Genomic DNA, 18,438 nt, shown 5'->3' with positions numbered 1-18,438 from the left:
GAGCACCAGCAGCCCCCACGATGGGAGGGTAAACGGGGGCACAGTTTCCAAGTCCCCAGATGGAGACAGACCCCCGTGCTGTGAGCCCAGAGGGAGCCACGGGGTCTCCGTCCGGGGAATGGGTGGAGAGATGGAGACATCCCGCTGCGCTCGAACGGAGTGTGATCACCAACGTGGTGGTGTGTCAGAGAGGCGGCAGCAGCGCCAACACCAGCCCGGGACCCAAGCTTTTAACAATTATTTTCCTGTTTAGATAATAGTTTTACTGTGTCTCCCATGCCTCACTTTGGAGGCCACCAGGATAGAAGACGGGGGGCTCTCAGGGGCTTCAGGCTGCAGGGACGGCAGAGATCACCTGGTCTAACCCCTCACTTTGCAGATGAGGAAACCACGGGACGGGATGTAACGTGTCCAAGGTCACCTGCTGGTGAGTGCCAGAAGCCAAAGGGAACACACGTCTCTAGTCCTTGATGCTGAAACCGGCAGCCTCCGTGTCCTGGCCACAGCCCAGCCCCTGACTGGCCCTCTCACTAGGCCAAAGGCAGGCCCTGCACAGCTCAGCCCTCGGGCTGCCTCCCCTGGGCTGCGAGGTCACCGGCCGGCGCTGAGGTTGCTGAGGGCGGCAGGGAGAGGGGCATCCCGGCAAAGGGTACAAGTGCTGTCAGGAAGGGGACGCGGGGCCATCGGCAGGCCTTGGATCTAGGAGTCACGCTGCTTCACTCCGAAGGCTCTCCTCCTTGTCTGAGAAATGAGTCTAATCCAACCCAGCTCTCGGCTGTAGCTGGAGTGCCAGGGGGTCCCATCAACAGCTGTGAGCTGGAGAGTAACCCGAGGGGTGTGGCTGCTGTCCTTACACTCTGGCAGGGTCTGTTTTGCGGGGAGAGATCTGGGATCCCGAGGATTCTGCTTCTGACCGCCAAGAGCAGCCCTGGGCGCTGCAGCACTCGGATCTCCTGCAGACCAGTGGTCCCAGGGGCTCCAGCCCAGGCCTGGCGTGGGTGCGGGCAGCCGTGGACACGGGTCCTGGGCCTTCTGAGGCTCTCTTACCCCTGCTGGACAGGGGGAGTGGGGGAGGGCAAGGGCAGTAGGGAGGGGCACAGTCAGCCTAGGGACAGACAATAAGGGGGTGCATTTTCCACAGAGGCTTAAAAATAATAAAATCCACTAAACGTCTGACTTCCTAGCCCAGTGGTCGGCAAACTCATTAGTCAACAGAGCCAAACATCAACAGTACAATGATTGAAATTTCTTTTGAGAGCCAAATTTTTTAAACTTAAACTTCTTCTAACGCCACTTCTTCAAAATAGACTCGCCCAAACGGACCTAAATAGAATCTTTTCGAAAGAAGACAGAAGGAAGGCCAAGAGACACATGAAAACATGCTCAAAGTCACTAATTATCCGAGAGATGCAAATCAAAACGACAATGCGGTACCATCTCACACCTGTCAGAATGGCTGTCATCAACAAATCAGCAAACGACAAGTGCTGGTGAGGATGCGGAGAAAAAGGAACCCTCGTGCACTGCTGGTGGGAATGCAGACTGGTGCAGCCACTGTGGAGAACAGTATGGAGTTTCCTCAAAAAACTGAAAATGGAACTCCCATTTGACCCAGTAATCCCACTCCTAGGAATATATCCTAAGAAACTAGAAACACCAATCAGAAAGGACATATGCACCCCTATGTTCATAGCAGCACAATTTACAATAGCTAAGATTTGGAAACAGCCTAGGTGCCCATCAGCAGATGACTGGATCAGAAAACTATGGTACATTTACACAATGGAATACTATGCTGCCATAAAAAAGAAGGAATTCTTACCATTTGCAGCAACCTGGATGGAACTGGAGAACATTATGCTAAGTGAAATAAGCCAGTCCATGAAAGAAAAATACCACATGATCTCACTCATTTGTGGATAATAAAGAACATTATAAACTGATGAACAAAAAGATAGATACAGCGGCAGTAAAGCATCAAACGGACTGTCAAATTACAGCGGGAAGGTTAGGGAGAGGTGGGGGAGATAAAAGATCAACCGAAGGACTTGTATGCATGCATATAAGCATAACCAATGGACGAAAAACACTGGGGGGTGAGGGCATGTATGGGAGTGGGGTGGGGGGGGGGCAATGGTAAGATATGTACACATATAATACCTTAATAAAAAAAAAAAATAGACTCGCCCAGGCCGTGGTATTTTGTGGAAGAGCCGCACTCAAGGGGCCAAAGAGCCGCATGTGGCTCACGAGCCGCAGTTTGCCACCCACGGCCCTAGCCTCATGATGGGCCTGCAATTCTAAACAATGTCCGAGATAAAGCACTCCTCCGGCCGCTAGTATCTGGCCAGTACCTGTCGCTTTCCGCTTGGACTGAGCCCAGCCCAACTGTGTGCACGCTGCATCCCAAATAGCCCCATATGCTTCCTGTCTCCAGCCGCTTGCTTGTGTGGTTCCTGGGCCAATAACTCCCTCCCACCGCTCTGTATGCCCAGCTCCTGCAAGGCTCAGCTAAAGCCGCACCCTCTTGCGGGAAGCCTTCCTGCCTGCATTCTTGTCCGTCCCCCAGCGGGCCACGCTCCCTTCCCAGGCCTCCTGACTCCCAGCCTGGGCTGTGGACTCAGTAGCATTATGTTCTCTCCAGAGGAAGATTCAAGAAAGGCACCTCCCTCTGGCATCTGGAGCTCACAGCACAGAAAACCACACCAGGAGAGCTACTTCCTAGTGTGTGGCCTCAGCCACGTCCCACGGCCTCAGCGTCCCTGTGCACAAGGACCAGCTCATCGCCCTGCCTTGACCTGCCATCCCTTCTCTTGGCTGCACCCTGCACCTTGTCATCACGCAAAAATGTTCCACCTGCTTCCAAAGTCAATAATTCAAGCACCCCCTTGCTGACCACACCCTCCCCACCTCCAGGTTCTTGCCAGGTGTGACCAGGCCTTTGTCAGTACCCCCGATGGATCAACAAAAGGGGTTCAGACTAGGAGAGAGCCGTGGGCCACAGACCCCTCTCCAGGATAACATAACCCAGGGCCCATTCCTCCTCTCCAGCTTCATCGCGCCGGGGACCAGAGCAGTACTCAGTGCATTTAATTCTTCACAGACCCGTTGCCTCCAGCCTCAGGGCCTGGCTCAGGCTGTTGCTCTTGTCCAGCCTGCTCCCCTCCCATCCTCACCTGGTTATTCCCTACTTCCTTTTCCGATCTCAGCTCAAAAGTCCTTCCCTCGGAACAGCCTTCTGCAGAGACCCTGGACTGGGTACATGCCTCTGCACGCTGCCACACCCTCTCTGTTCATCGGGGTCCTGCCCCAAGTTTTGGGGGACTCCAGGATTACTGCCCGTGTCTCCTTTGGCCTGTGAGACTACGAGGACAGCACCTGTGTCTGTTTTGGACGCAAAACACTGAGCCGAGCTTCACATGCATAAAGTGATCAAGACGTGGACAAAGGTCGCATGCAAAAATCAAATGAAAAAAGAACTTTAAGGCCTGGCTGGGTTGCTCATTGGTTAGAGCAGTGGTCGGCAAACCAGGGCTCGCGAGCCACATGCGGCTCTTTGGCCCCTTGAGTGTGGCTCTTCCACAAAATACCACGGCCTGGGAGAGTCTATTTTGAAGAAGTGGCGTTAGAAGAAGTTTAAGTTTAAAAAGCTTGGCTCTCAAAAGAAACTTCAATCGTTGTACTGTTGATATTCGGCTCTGTTGACTAATGAGTTTGCCGACCACTGGGTTAGAGTGCAGTCCCACACACCAAAAGGTTGCAGGTTTGATTCCTGGTTGTATGCGGGAGGCAACCAGTCGATGTTTCTCTCTCACATTGAAGTTTCTCTCCTTCCCTCTCTCTCTAAAAATCAATAAAAACATATCCTCGGGTGAGGATTGAAAAACAACAACTTTAATAAACGAATGGGCTAATCTGGGCAAGATTCTAGGAATACCTGTGTGGAGCAGGCCCCTGCGGTCTCTCTCCAGGGTGACCCACAGGCCAACCTCCTCCTGATAACGTCATAACAAGGATGAGGCGAATGATCCAGCCAACAAGCTCTCAGAGCTGCCCCTGACCATGACCTCCCAGCCCTCCTCCAGGCCTGTGCCATTGCTCACCGGGCTGGGAGCTGAATGACCTGCCCACTGGGGCATCTCTGAACTGGCATGTGGTTTACGCCAAAGTGTGGACGTTTTCTCCTGCCCACGGCCCAGAACTCAGGAGCCTTTTCTTTGTGGGGTTGGATGAGGACAAAGTAATGGCATCGAGTCAGAGCAGAGCTCAAATCCCAGCTTTACCTCCTCCGGCTGTGTGACCCTGCAGGAGTCACCTCACCGCTCTGGGCCCCGATTTCCTCATCGGTACAAACAGGACAAGAATATCTAGCCAGAGGATTAAATACTTACATGGATCAAATGAGTAAAAGTACATTAAGGGCCTAGTCGGGGGTGGGGGGCTGCCATGCGTCACACCTAATTGATTTCAACACACCACTTTTAAGCTGAAACGGAAATGCGACTCACAGTCAGCGTTTGTCTGCCATGCTTTCTTTCCTAAAGGGTTAAAAAACAATGGCACCTCTCCCGGCAGACGGTGCCCTGCGTGCAATGAAATTCAGCAACTGCTTCACTTCCTTTGCAAAGGGGCAGGGAGGTCTGTGGGAGTCCAGGGTCCAGAGACCCCGCACACACATGGTTGGGGGAAAGGGGGCTGCTGGGGTCTGGTCTGAGGGCACGGAACCCTAAAGCATCGGGGAATCTGAAGGCACAGGCCCTTCCCCGGCCCCATGCCTTCTGAATCTGTCCCGCCGTCCTGGTCCCACGCGGGGGTGGCCGGAGTCCAGCAGGACCCTCCCCCCCTTTCTGGCTCGGACCCTCTGCTCCTGGTGACACAGCCTGCCGTCCCTGGCTCTGGGGCAGTCTGGTCACAATGCTAACTGTGCCTGCAGCCACACAGACCCCCAGTCTTTGTCCCAAGAGGCGAGTCCTGGGACCCACCCTGAGACGTGTCCTCCAGTGCCACCCACTTATCAAGCCGCCCCAGACTCGGCTCTCAGCTGCTCTGGAAGGTAAGCTGCGGATGCCACCCAGACCTCCCGGCGCCCAGTGCCGCGGGCGCCTCCCTAAACCCTCCAGCGGGTGATGCCAGACTGGCCGGGTTATCACCGCCACCACTATTCTGTTGTGACAGATATCACATACAGCCAAATGTCAATAGAAATAAAGTGTCTATCACGTATACAAATGTCAAAATGAAGAAAAGACAAAAGACAATAAAATCCTGCCATCTAGTGATAACCGGCTTGATGTGTGTCTGGATTGGTTACATGTGTGTAGATTTATTCTTTTCCCGTATCTGAACCCAAACAGGCGCATGCCACATGCTCTCTTCCTTGCTTTTCTAGTTAATGCGACATTGCAGACCTCTCAGTGACCTCAGGGTGCTCCCCCCAAACCCTCACCTCCAGGTCCCCCAGGCCTGACCAGGATGCAGTGTTTATGACCTGGAAAGTCTCTGGGGCACTTGTCCCCGCTTCCTCAGGTCATGGCTGCCTTCAGGGCCCCACCAAGCAGAGCCGCACCCGCGCAGAAGTGCTCTTGAGCTCTTAAATCACGGGGTGTGAGGTGAGTGGGGCTGTCTGTCCAGCTGGATTTGATTGCAGGCCTTTCAAAACAGACCCGATGTTCTCCCAGACCCAGACCCGAGGCTGGCTGGGTGTTTCCCTGCCCCCGGGGCTCCAGACACCACAATAAACAACAATGAACAGGTGTCTGGCGTTTTACAGCTGGTAAAGCATTTCCACGCTCCACGCAATTTTGAGTCTCACAACAACCCTATACATTAGGCAAAGCAGGTAGCTATTACCTTCATTTTACAGATGAAAAGACTGAGGTTCAGAGAGGAGGGGTGACTTACCAGATGACCTCCCTGCTTTCCTTCCATTCAGAGTCTGGCCGACTCCAAACTGTACCAACCACCTCCAGAAAGCCTCCCCAACCCCCACCCCACTCCACGCTGTGCGCCCTTGAAGGCCATGATGGGTCTGGCTTATCTCCCCATCCATACTCTCCAAGTACAGAAAAACCTCAATTGATAGCTGCTGGAAGGAAGATCATCACGATTATTAAGGCAGGAAATAGTCTCCCCACGTTGTGTACGAGGACAAGAGGCGTAAAGAAGGGATAGGACTTGCCTACAGAGCTCGTCTGTGGCCCGGTCAGGTCTCCCCCTCAGAGGTGTGGCTTCTTTCATTCCACTGTGTCCCTGGTTGTCTGCAATCTTGGACTCCAAGCCACTGCCAGAGGTTCATTTCTGGCTCCTCTTGCACTGGTTGGGCCCTACCTGGTCCAGCAGGTGTGAAGGGGAGTGTGGCGGGCGGGGCTGTGGCTACGGTAGGCCACCACCCTGGGGCAGCCTTCGGAATGAGCATTTCATTGTGCTGTGCCCTGTGCCAGCATTTTCTGTCTACCTCTCACTTCATCCTGCGGCTGGCACCATTCTGATGACACTTTGCAGGTGGGGAGGGAAAGACCCCGGCTCAGGGCTCCCTCGGTGGCTGAGCGGGTCCTGGAAGCCCGGGCCGCAGCCCTGGCAGCAGGCAGCCCCGGGAGCGTGCAGGCACGAGAGCCAGGAACAAATGCTCAGCCGGAGTACAAGAGGCAACTCCTCCTGGGAGGTCTGCAGGCTTGGTTTGGCAAGGCCCCAAACTCCCCCCCCCCCCCCATCACCCGGCCACCTCCCACTCAGGACCGGCTGGAGGATGAGACTCGGGCCCAGGGAGCACGGCTGGCCCTGGCAGTCCCCTAGTGCCCGCTGTGGGCAGGTCACACCGCCTGCCAGCTCCCTGCCAGCCCCGGGCTCAGGGCCGGGCTGGAAGCAGCTGTCACATCAACGCGGCACCAGTCCTCAGCTCCCTATTTCTTCTTATGAGAACGAGACCTCACCGGTCCGCTCCCAACTGGTTGTAAGAAGCCGAGCAAGGCTCTGCCTCTCACTGGGCTTCCCTGTCCCTCTCTGTGAAGGGATGCCAGGGTCCGGGGAATGGAAGGTGGGGGAGGGGGTGGAAAAGGGTTGTCTCAAAGGAATCCACCAACTCTGACCTTGCAGGCAGCATAGCACAGGGATGAAGATCCCGGACACTAGAGCCAGATGACATGGTTCAAATGTATGGCCCTAGGCAAGCTGCCCAACATCTCTGGGCCTCAGTGTCCTCATCGGTAAAATGGGAATTACAGTAGAAAAAAGACGGAAAATAAATACACCAAGATATTTATATTATCTGAGGTGTGGGGAATTTATTTTCTATCTATTTTCCTAAATTCTCCATTATCCAGTGTTTATAACATAAAAAACAAATATACTTTCTTTGTAAATTAACTTTATGGAGATATAATTTACTTACAATATAATATACCCATTAAAAAATGGGAATAATCCTATCTAATAAGGACAGAATATGCAAATTGACTGTAACTCCGAGACAAAGACGGCGGTGCCCACAGCCAATAAGGAGGGAATATGCAAATTGACGTGACAAGGCGAGAGGCAGAAGGCGGCTCCGGCAGCCAGGGGAAGGAAGGCCTATTCTTGCACGAATCTTCATGCATCGGGCCTCTAGTAATGAACAATAGTGTCCATCCTATAGATTGCTTTGTGGAGTGAGTGGGTTAATGCATGTACAATCTTAGCTGGTGCCTGGAAATGCTATTGTTTGTTAAATAAATAAGCCCAAGACCAGCCTGGCTTCCTCCTTCTCTCCCTGCTCACCTGGACTGGACCTCTCCCCCCTCCCCCAGCACCAAGCTCCTCCATCGCCTGCCCCCAAGTCCACCTCCGCAATCTTTTTCTGTACCCAGAGGAACTGCACTGACAGTCAAATCTGGCCATGCCCCTGCCCTGTCCAAAAGCCTTCCATGGCTCCCCGCTGCCCGGGACAAAAAGCCCTGGCTCGTACACGAGACACTGTTTAAGCAAGTTATTTAACGTCTCTGTACTTTTCTATTCTTACCTGAAAAAGAGGAATAACAATAGCATCTCCCTCACAAATGTATAGGGTTCCACAGTGTCTGGGTGGGGTACACAGGCTGACTCATGGCCTCTCTCACCGGTCTCCTCTCCCCTCTCCCATAGTCACTGTGCTAGCCTGCTCTTCCTTGAACTTGCCAGGCATGGTCCTATTTCAGGGCTTTTGATTGGCTGTTCCTTCCACCCTTCCACCATTCGGGGAGGCTCTTTCCCCAGAAATCAGCCCAGCTCTCTCCTTCATCTCCTTCTAGCTTTTGTCCAAAAGTCACCTTCTCAATGATCCCCCTGACCACCCCATTTAAAACCGAAACTCCTCCCTTCCCTTCCCCTTCACACACCAGAAATGCACTCCTACGTTAATGTGCTCCATCTCAGTTATCATCATCTATTTTACTTACTTCCCCCCCCCCATTAGGTAGTAAGTTTCTTTACAACAGTTTTTTTGGTCTATATATTTTTTATTACTGTCAAGACCCCTCCACTCACAGACCATACCTAGCACAATGTAGGTGCTCCATAAATTCTGGCTAAATGACCAAATGAACAATGTAAAGCGCTTAGGACAGAATCAGGCAGGTGATAAGTACCCTGCTCTTTAATGATTTCCATTTAGGCTGAACCAAATAAAACTGCCATGTCTAAAAGTCAAAAGCAGCCAGATATTGGCCATGTCACATGGTTTAACCTAATGTTTCCCGAAGCAGCCCGCAGGCGCCTGGGAGGCATCTCCAGGCCTAGCACACAGGAAGTGCCCAGTAAATGTTTGTCCACAGAATAAAGTCACCTACTCCTGGCCCTTCACACTAGGTGTGATTGCAAACCACCTCCTATCTGTCTGAAGGAGGCAACGCACACACGGTAGACTTAAAGGAATAAACAGAGGATCTTGCCAAATTATTTTTGGTCCCCCTGAAAAATCTCTGTCCCCTGATATCTGGTAAAGAACATCAAAACAAAAACACACCACGCTCTCAAGTAATCCAGGCCTTGGCCATTTGGAAAGAACCAAGGTCTAAGGCTGCACAAAGTCCCTTCCCAGGGAAAATGACTAGCTGCCCGCCTCCGAGGGGACTCGTTTGATGACGGTGCAGGGAGGCTGGAACGTTCTTTGGTTATTTCTGTGTTCACTGCTCTTTCCAATAAAGGCTTCAGTTAAAGTAGATTTAAGTCTAGAGCATGGGTTATCAGAGCTGAAAAAAATTCAGCAATCACAGAATCTACCCCATTTCACAGATGGGGAGAGTAAGGCGCGGAGAGAGAAGGGTTTGGCCTAAGGTTACAGTGGGGTAGAGGAGGAGTTCATCCTTGGAATCTGTGCCCACTGACTTTAGTCCCATGGCCTTTGGACCACACTGCGTCTTTGTTGGCCATTATACTCCTCTCTCTCTCTCTCTCTCTCTGTAGTTACTTCCTTATGGGAAAGTCCTCAAAGTAGGAAGTTGGGGGCAAAGGGCAATTAAGATTATTTCATGGACTTTTGTAACAAGCTGTCAGATTGTCCTGCAACATTAAATCCACCAGAGAATCCCTATAGCCTGGTCAGCATAGAGGTTTATCCTTTTATATTTATTTTTGCTAATTTGATAGGAATAAATACAGACTGCTTTCATTTACTATTTGATATGTGTTTTCAAACACACACACACACACACACACACACACACACACACACACACACACATCTTGGAAGCAGGACCCTTGGCTTAGATGCTGGCTTGCTTTGTGACCTTAGATAAGTCACATCCCCTTTGGAGACAATGATGCCTATCTCTAAAATAAGGGGTTGGGTGAGATGATTTGTTCAGATCCCATTCGTAATTTCATGGTGCATTTAAAAATTTTTTTAGCACAGGATGACTTTTTAACAACCAGAACCGGCCATGCTCCTAACCGAGGCCACAATGGCCGGGACGGGCTGAGCAGGAAAAGGGGGCCCGGCTCCTACACGTGCAGAGATGACAGGAGACCTAGGAAGCACTTAAGCCTGTACATCGGAGCCACGCCCGAATCACAGCACATAATTTAGTCTGCTTTTATGAGAGGCTAATGACACTCATTTGTGGTCTGTGCCGTTCCGCCATAGCCAGAGGGCAAGGCCATGGTCACTTCAGCCCTCAGAGTCACAGACTGAGGTCAGAGGTAGCTCACCCTGAGCAAGTGAGCATCCAGCCTCTGCTCACATACCTCTGATGACACAGAGCTCACTACCTGCCCAGGTGGCCCCTGCTTTCTTTCTGCTGTAAGAAAGCATCTGGGGGCGGGGGGTGGACAAGAGAGACCAGAAGACCAAGACTTGATTATCATAAACTACTGCCTCAATCAGGTCAGACCAACAGGAGATGGGGAAGAGGACAGACCCGGGGAAGGGCTTCTCTGGCTCCTCCTCTCACTCCAGACCTGAAGGCAGCTGCTGACCCAATGTGCACGCACAGGAGGTGCAGGGACACAGGCACTGGGCTCTGGACAAACCCCAGGCTGATGACTGCCCGCTAGGGGGCAGACACCTCAGGTCCCTGGTCCTGCCTTTGCTCCCTTTGGCTCCGGCTGGAGAAATAGTGCTGGGCCTGGGGCAGTTCAGCTTGCAGGTGAGATTTATGGGACAGATGATTTGCCCCAGGATGGGGAAGAAGGGGGGGGGGGGGGGGTCTACGTGCCCAGAGCAGGAACAGCAGATTCCAGCTGTTTACAGCCAGTGAGATCCACACCAGAACGGTGTGCAATGGGCAGCAAGACCTTCCAGAGGGAGTCTTCCGGAGGGGGCTGGGCCGCATGCCAGAGGTCTTTACTCAGAGAGCATCCAGCCACAGTTCTTCAGACATGTGCTCTGACCCGGCCCCGGCCCCAGCGCCACCCACCCACAGCTCGCAGCACTGCTGGCCTCTGGGGTCCACGCCTGGACGTGAGGCACTCCTATCGCACCGGCTGGGACACAGAGCTGAGCATATTTAAGGGACTGCCCGTACCATTCCTTAAGCCAGCTGCGTGTGTGGGCCTGGTCCAGGCAAGTCTGCAACCAAGGACCCCACCACCTTCAACCCAGGGACCCCCGAGACCCAGACCGCGAAGCCGACTTGGCGGCAGACTCTGACCGCCCCACCTTGCACACCCAGGACAGCTCGATAGGGACCTGGGGGTGTCCCCTCCTCCTGTTTTTTGTACCAAGAGGATAAGTCCCAACACGGGTCCCGCGGGGCACTCAGGCCACAAGGGGGCCTGTCGGGGCCGGCTGGCCACACCCAGGGTGAGCGGCCCTCACAGCGGGCGGGAGGGGTGAGCGGTGGACAGTGCTCATCCGGGCCCTGGCCGTCCGGAGCCTAGACCTGGAGGCGGCCCCTCCTCGCGGCCCAGTGAGGAAGGGGCCACCACTGCGCCCCCTACCCCGAACGGGAAACTGAGGCCTGGAGAGGAGCAGTGCTTTGTGCAAGGTCACGCGGAGGGGCTGGAAGCCAGGTTCCCCGCGCCCCGCCGGGTCCCCGCGGCGCGCCCTGCCCCAGCATCCCTCCCGGGTGCTGCAGCGGGAGACGCAGCACCCACGGCGCGCAGACCGGGAGGCACGGCTGGCGGCGCGGGGCCGCCCTACCTTGATGACGGCCGCGCAGGTGGCGGTGGCGTCCGGATCCGGTTCCGAGCTCCTCGCCGCCCGCCTCCTCCCCGCGCCCAGAGCCACCGCCTCCTCCCCCACAGCCTGGCGGGCGGGGCGGGTGGGCGGGGCAGGCGTCTGGCACAGCCCCGCCCGCGCACCCCGCGGGGCCACCCCTCCTTCTCCACTCCCCCAACCGCGCTCCCGGCCCCCCGGGGCTGGCCTCGGGGCGTGCACACACGCACAGACCCGGCGCACACACCGGCGTGCACTCGCCGCAGTGATTGGGGCGGGCTCTCCGGCGACCCGCCTGGCTTGACGTCCCGCCGGTCCCTCGCTGCGTGGGACGGGACAAGGGACTCGACCTCCCGGAGCCTCCGTTTTCCCCTTGGTGGAATGGAAACAGTCATTGTGTCTGTCTCAGGGAGCCATTGAGAATGAGAGGAGACGACCTGATTCACCAGCCCGGTGCAGTGCGCGCGCAAAGCCCGCCGCAGGAGAAGCGCTAGGTAAACCCGGCCCCGGAGCCCAAGGACTGGGAGCGCGGCGGGAGTGTCGGAAGGATTCCCTTCCTTCTCCCGGCAGCCAGGAGGGGGCGCTGCTGAGCAGTCTGGCAGGCTTGGGATGAGGAGGCAATCTAGAGATGGGGAGCCCCCCCCCCCCCACACGGCCTTTGAATACCACCACCTAACACTGTTCTTCGCACCTTAAATGCATTAATTACCTCACAAGCGTGTGAGGTTACACTATTACTCAGTTTACATATAAGGAAGCCGAGGCCCAGGGAGGTTACAATACCTCGCTTAAGAACACACAGCTAATTATTCAACAGTAGGCGGGATGGCTCCCAAGACCAAGCTGATAGCCACTCCATCTCTCTTGAGAAAAGCTCTTTGTTTTGTTCAGTGTGGTATCTCCAGGGCCTAGATCAGTGCCTGCAACAGAGTAGGCACTCAGCAGTTGTTGAGCGATTAAAACTGCACACCATGTCCTAACTTACATATATTTCATCTAATCCTGATAACTCCTTTATCTGGCCACTATGATTACCCCCTTTACAGATAAGAAGAAAATTGAGGCTTAGAGTCGCTAAGTATTTGGGGTCTCTTGGTTATCGCCTTAGAAAAGCCAGGGCCAAAGCCTGGGTCAGTGTTCACTGGGCCACTCCCTCCTCTGTGCCTTTGCTCACACCTTCTCTTCCGCTAGGAATTCTTACTGCATCAGCTCCCACTGTCTAAACCTGCTCATCCTTCCTTCCAGGTTTGCACCAGCATGCTTCCCCAGGAAGCCATCCAGCTGCTCTGCGGATGCCCGCCCCCCCCCAGCCTTGTGTCTGCACCATCCCACACTGTGCCATGAAGGTAGGTGGCTGAGACTGCTTGGGAAAAGGCTGGTTTGACAGGGACCTGTGGGGGCCGTGGGCTTATGGACTAAGGTGCAGAGGGGAGGCCACTGGAGGCCTCTGCAATAGACATACCCGGGACCTTCTTGGAGACGCCGTGTGTGTGGGGGGTCCTTTTCCCTGCTCCTTCCCTCCCCTGAACCCCGGTCCATTGAAGGAAGGCTATTCCCTGGCATCCTCTGTATTGCACACATGGGGGAACAGAGTGGAAGTGACTTGCCCAGGGAACCCTAGCTGGAAAAGCACATCATGGGTCTGGCTCCGAAGCTGGGCCTACCTGCCAGTACTTCGGGCTGGGCTGTACTGCTGCCTGGGATGGGCCAGGAAACCAACCCCTTCCTTCCTAGGTGCCAGCACGGCCTGCTTTGTTTAACCTGCCATGTAAGGGACCGCGTGTGTGCGTGTGTGTGTGTGTGTGTGTGTGTGTGTGTGTGTGAGAGAGAGAGAGAGAGAGAGAGAGAGAGGGGGGGGTGGGGGTGGGGAGGACAAGTCCTCTGTCTACCCGCCCAACAGGGACTTTCTGTACCATGTGGTCCTGTGCCGTGGGAGGCTGAGCTGAGAAATAGGGGCAGCAGCTCCTGGGAGGTGAGGTTCGGAGTGTGGGGGTTGGGGGCCTCCCAAAGTGCCCTCCAGGCCCTTCCTCTTCTCTGAGCACTCCCCTTCTTCTTAGGGATTTGGCCCAGCGGCGGGGGGGGGGGGGGGGGGGGGAAGAGGGGGGCTGGGTAACTCCTTCCCCTCCCTGTAGAATGGGCTGTGGACCTCAGCTTGCTGGGGGTCTAATATTAGTCTGGAGTGGGGTGCTTTGAGCAAGAGGTCCCATCCCCTGGGGTAGGAAGGTGGGGGCTGTGAGGGATCAGATCCTCCAGCCCGGGAGGCAGCGGCCCCTGGGGATGGGGGCGACAGCTGTGGTGCAGGGCCAGGAACCTGACACCAGGGGTGGGCCCCCAACGCCCTCCCGGAGCAGGAGGGCGGCAGCCTCTCTAGGAGCAGCAGCAGCCCCAGACCTTAGGAGTGTCTGTCCCCGCCACAGCCTGCTGGTCAGGACGACGGCTTTTCCTTCCATTTTCCTTTGCCCGGGGCTCTCCCCACAGGCCCTACACCCCTCCGGAGGCGCCCAAGGGCCAGGCTGCCCTTTCCCTTGGGTCCGTGGGGGAGGGGAGCTGGGAGGAACCCGCCCTGGCTCTGCCTTAGGGCCTCTGGGCTTGAGCCTGGCTTAAACTCTCAGCGGTGTGACTTTGGGCAAGTTAACCTCTGAGCCTGTCTCCTCATCTGTACGCGGAGCCTGGCCTGTGGTGGCCAGTGCTCTCCGCCAGGCAGTTCTCCGTCCTGGCTCTGGCTCTGGCTCCCCTCTTCTGGGCTGGAGGAGGCCCCACCAGTCAGTCCTCACTGCTCTGTGGTCCCTGACCTCTCAGTGTGTCATAATGCCCGGGCCCCACAATAGGCTCTGAGCGGGGGCCAAGCACCAATGTTTTTGAAAAGCTGCTCAGAGGACGCTAGTAGGGACCAGGGACCAGGTCAGGCTACACAAGTGGGCAGAGCCTCTCCTCTGGGGGCAGGAATTAGAAATGGGAGGGGTGGGGGCAGAGAAGGTGGAGGAGAGAAGAAAAGTGGAGAGAAGGAAAATGAGGAAAACGAGGAAGGGGAGAGGAAGAGGAAGGGAGAGCATGGGCGAGCTGAGGGAAGATGAGGGGAGGAAGGGGAATGGGTAAAGAGGGAAGACAGGAGGAGGGCCCACTCCTCTGGCAGCTCCTGTCTGCTCTGGGTGTTCACCTTTTGCTGAGGAGGGAATCTGACTTTCAAGGCTGCAGTCTCTCCTGGAGCTGGGCCTCCGCAGGCCTGAGCCCTCGGAGTGAGGGTTTCCTCAGGAAAGGCCAGGCGGCCGTGGTGGCACTGTACTCTGTGCCAGGCACCAGCTCAGCACCAGCGTCTCCCCAGTGACGGCCCTTAGGGCTACAGCACCCAGCTTGTTGGGGGTACAGCCAGGACCCCCCAGTCCAACCTCACACCACCATCACGCTTCACAGGTCCGTCCGGTGACGAAAGCGCCTCAGCCTATGAAGAGTAAACAAGAGAAAGGCCGTGCAGCCCGCGTGGGGATCCGCAGGAGGCCTGGTGTCCTCGGGCGCCCGCAGCCCCGTGAGTGTGGTAGGAAAGAACCCTGAGCACCCTCCCCAGGGTCGTGTGGGGCACAGCGTGGGGGAACTGGGCGCTTGGTGGGCCAACCCATGTGCACACCTGTGGGTGACAGAGGGCCGCCCCCGGTCCCCAGCGATGGGCACGGTCTCCTTCCCCAGCTCTGGACCGGAGCCTCAGATCAGAGCTGGGTTTCCCTGTGAGAGCCCTGCACCCCAGCCCTTATAACTGAAGCCTGCGGAGCCCGAGGCTACACGGACACAGTCACTGCGGCCGGACGCCCTGCCTCCAGGGGACGGTGGAGCCTCTGACTGAGGGGGGGCTGGAAGAGCCCAGAACTGGAGCCGAGTCCCGACTTGGGGCAGCTGCAGTGACCCTCTCACTGCCTCGTCCTCGCCCTCCAACCACCCATTCTTCAGAGAAGAGGTGACTCTTCTTGCCCGGCCTACGAAGTTGGTGGTGGGAGATCAGGTCAGACAGCTGACCCAGGGCTCTCTGCCCCACACCACACCCAGTTCCTCTTGGTGGTGGGCATGGGCTTTCTGTGGGACCGCCCCTCCGCGGGCTGCGAGCAGAAAGGAAGGCCCGTGTGGTGGGCTCACCCAGGAGCAGGTGGGGCTCACCCAGGAGCAGGTGGGGCTCACCCAGGAGCAGGTGGTTACTGAGACTCGTAAGTTCCAAAGCTTGTGAACTACTTCTCGTATTTACATGGTTTTATACAGAACTTAGAGAATGTTCACAGTTCCCTATAAAGACAGCACTCCTGTCTGCGTGCTAAAGTGCTCTGAGGGGGAAGTGAGAAAGGGGCAGCGTCCCTGGGCACCCAACCAGCACACAGGTTCCGATGGGGAGCCGGAGCCCAGAAGCGGAAGGACTTGCCCAGGGTCACCTGGGATGGGCCCGGGGCTGGACCACTGCTCCAAGGCCGCCCTGCTGTGGGCCTGACAGTCAGGAATGGAAAGGGCTTTGGGGAGTGCCGGTGGCCACACCAGGCTCCCCGTCCCCCTCATCATCACTGGTGCAACCCTCGGGCACCACCGGGTCCTGGGCTGCCCGCGTCTCCAAGTATTCGGCCTTGAGCTGCTCCAGCTCCCGCAGCTCGGCCTCCAGCCGCTCCCGGTGGACCGCCCGCAACTGCTGCAGCTGTTTCATAGGAAAGGGGTTCATGTCGTTGAAGGCGATGCTCATCAGCTTCCTGGGGGGAGAGCACAGTCAGCCCAGAGCAGTGTCCCAGGGCACCCGCACTCACTGCGCCTCCCCAGGCAGGCCTGCATCCACTCTGCCCTCGTGGCTAAGGCCCCTGGCCCCTGCCCTTGGGGAGCTCACCTTCCAGGGAGGAAATGGTAAAGAAGAAGACAGTTTCGACTCAAAGTCATATGTACTGAAGCAGGAGGAAGCTTGGGGCTATGGGAGCTCTGACCCACTGAGGAAAGGCTGGTCAGGGAAGGCTTCCTGGAGGAGGTGACACAGGAGCGGGTGTGGTGGTGGGAATGGTGGAGAGAGCAGGGGTGGGTTCTCACCGGCTGTTGCAAATGGTCTTGGTGAAGAAGCGCAGGTACTGGTAGATCTCCAGGCTGTCCTGTAGCCTCAGGATCTCCTCCTCTGTGTACTTGAAAATGGCCAGGGCATAGCGGAACACCACCTGGGGCCAGGTGGGGGTTCAGGTAGGGCATGGGGGGCCAGGGCAGGTTCTCCCCAGAGGAAGAACCCACACACCACGGTGGGAGTCCCTGGCCAGGCTGCAGAGGTTGAGAGCTTGGAGGCGACGTGTGCAGGGAGGCCATGGGGGAGGGGAGCTTGGACTCTGGGGATGGGGGCTGAGCCTGGCTCTACCCTGATGGGGTAACGCTGTCTTTCCATGGGGCACTAGCAGGAGCTGGTGAAATGGCAAATTCCAGGGTTCTGGGAACTGTGCAGTGCGTATGTCATCAGCCACCATGAGGGCCTGCCCAGGGTCTCCTAGCAAGGTGGAGCAGAGCTGGGACCAGACCCAGTGCCAACCTCCCAACCCAGGGCTCGGTCCACGGGAGCGAAAGGAGGAGGGCGCAGGTGACTGGAGTGGCCACGGACGGAACAGGGATGTGCCTCCTGGGTCGCGCTCATGCTTCCTCTCCAGGGAAGGTACCTCCCAGCTTTAGGAAGCGACTTGGGAAGCTCTCCATTCTGCCAGGCTCCCAGCAGATGTCCCCAGCAGCCCTGAGGGGGCCACTGTCCGCCCGTTTTCCAGGGGCAGAATGGAGACCCAGGGGTGATGGTCCTGCCCAGGGCCCTTGCTCACCCCCCGCAGCGCCCTACCTTGGTGCCTTCGTACAGGAAGGCGTCCCAGACCCGGAGGAGGAGATTGCTGATGAGACTGTCGGCAAAGACCACGAGGAACCAGTTGAAGGTGACGAAGGAGAGGTCCACGCGGAGCTGCCCCAGGTGGGCCATCAGCCTGGGCAGCTTCTCGGAGAGGAGGTCCTGGAGCACCCGCTGGTCCACCTGGCGGCCGACGAGGGGGCCGTCAGCTGCTGCCCCGGGAGGGGGCTGCCTCCTTTCCCTCCTGCCCCCAATACCCAGCCACACAGTCCTGGAGCCTCAGCGTGGGCCCCGCCCTGCCCCCCGGGGCTCGGGGGCTCGGAGGGGCTCAGGGCAGCCTGGCTGGGAGAAGGCACAGCAGCACTTCACTCGCTGCTCCCAGGCTGGAGTGCCGGCTTTGCCACGGAGGTCTCTGTGGGATGGTAAGGTCACGGACAGTGGAGTTCTGGCCCCTTTGTCCTCTGAACCGCAAGCCAAGCAGCTCAGCTTGTACCAGCTGATGCCACAGCTGCTTCTCTACACCCATTTGGGCCCGATGCACAAGATGCTCGGGGCATGTTTACGGGGAGTCACACTGTCCTGCTGCCCTGGACATCAATGGCTGCCAGTGGCCTCTCCTTGTTTTACGTGACCCTGTTGATTACTCCCAGCACCGGCTCCTTCCCAGGCTCTAGGACAGGCGTCCTCAAACTACGGCCCGTGGGCCACATGCGGGTGTTTTTGCCGTTTTGTTTTTTTACTTCAAAATAAGATATGTGCAGTGTGCATAGGAATTTGTTCATAGTTTTTTTTTTTAAACTATAGTCCGGCCCTCCAACGGTCTGAGGGACAGTGAACTGGCCCCCTGTTTAAAGAGTTTGAGGACCCCTGCTCTAGGACATGGTTCTTTTCTGGTTGACCTCCCACCGCCAAGACAGGCCCGTTAAGCCTCCTGCTGCTCTTGTTTTCCTGTAACCCTGTTTCTCAGCCTCCCCTTCCACGTAAGTCCTCTTCCAGGTGTTAGCTGTTGGCCGTG

At 56.5% G+C, this 18,438-nt stretch overlaps 2 protein-coding genes and 1 long non-coding RNA gene across 6 annotated transcripts in view; 1 reads left to right on the top strand and 2 right to left on the bottom strand.

Moving 5' to 3' along the window:
* Nucleotides 1-11,702, bottom strand: part of CORO2A (coronin 2A) — a 49,498-nt gene extending 37,796 nt beyond the window's left edge. The window contains exon 1 of the mRNA XM_079789982.1: nt 11,591-11,702. The gene's annotated coding sequence lies outside the window, so the exon portion shown is untranslated. The remainder of the gene's footprint in view (nt 1-11,590) is intronic.
* A 14-nt stretch (nt 11,703-11,716) lies between these two features.
* LOC307110694 lies at nt 11,717-15,151 on the top strand. Its single transcript, XR_013814483.1, has 3 exons — nt 11,717-12,099; nt 12,851-12,951; nt 15,017-15,151. It is a non-coding gene; the product is annotated as an uncharacterized lncRNA (long non-coding RNA).
* A 619-nt stretch (nt 15,152-15,770) lies between these two features.
* TBC1D2 (TBC1 domain family member 2) overlaps nt 15,771-18,438 on the bottom strand; it is a 47,079-nt gene continuing 44,411 nt past the window's right edge. For 2 of the 4 annotated variants that reach the window (XM_079789977.1, XM_079789978.1), the window contains 3 exons: nt 17,421-17,606; nt 16,646-16,767; nt 15,921-16,320 (listed from right to left, as the gene is read on the bottom strand). In XM_079789977.1, the coding sequence (XP_079646103.1) occupies nt 16,074-16,320; nt 16,646-16,767; nt 17,421-17,606 (555 nt within the window). In that variant the 3' untranslated portion in view covers nt 15,921-16,073. Of the gene's footprint in view, nt 16,321-16,645; nt 16,865-17,420; nt 17,607-18,438 lie in introns of all 4 variants that reach the window. The other 2 variants (XM_079789980.1, XM_079789979.1) reach the window with 2 other exon arrangements.

Source organism: Cnephaeus nilssonii (genome assembly GCF_951640355.1).
Source record: "Cnephaeus nilssonii genome assembly, chromosome: 14".
NCBI classification, from domain to species: domain Eukaryota; kingdom Metazoa; phylum Chordata; class Mammalia; order Chiroptera; family Vespertilionidae; genus Cnephaeus; species Cnephaeus nilssonii.
The sequence above is the reverse complement of the archived record's forward strand: the minus strand, read 5'-3'. Positions and strand labels throughout refer to the sequence as shown.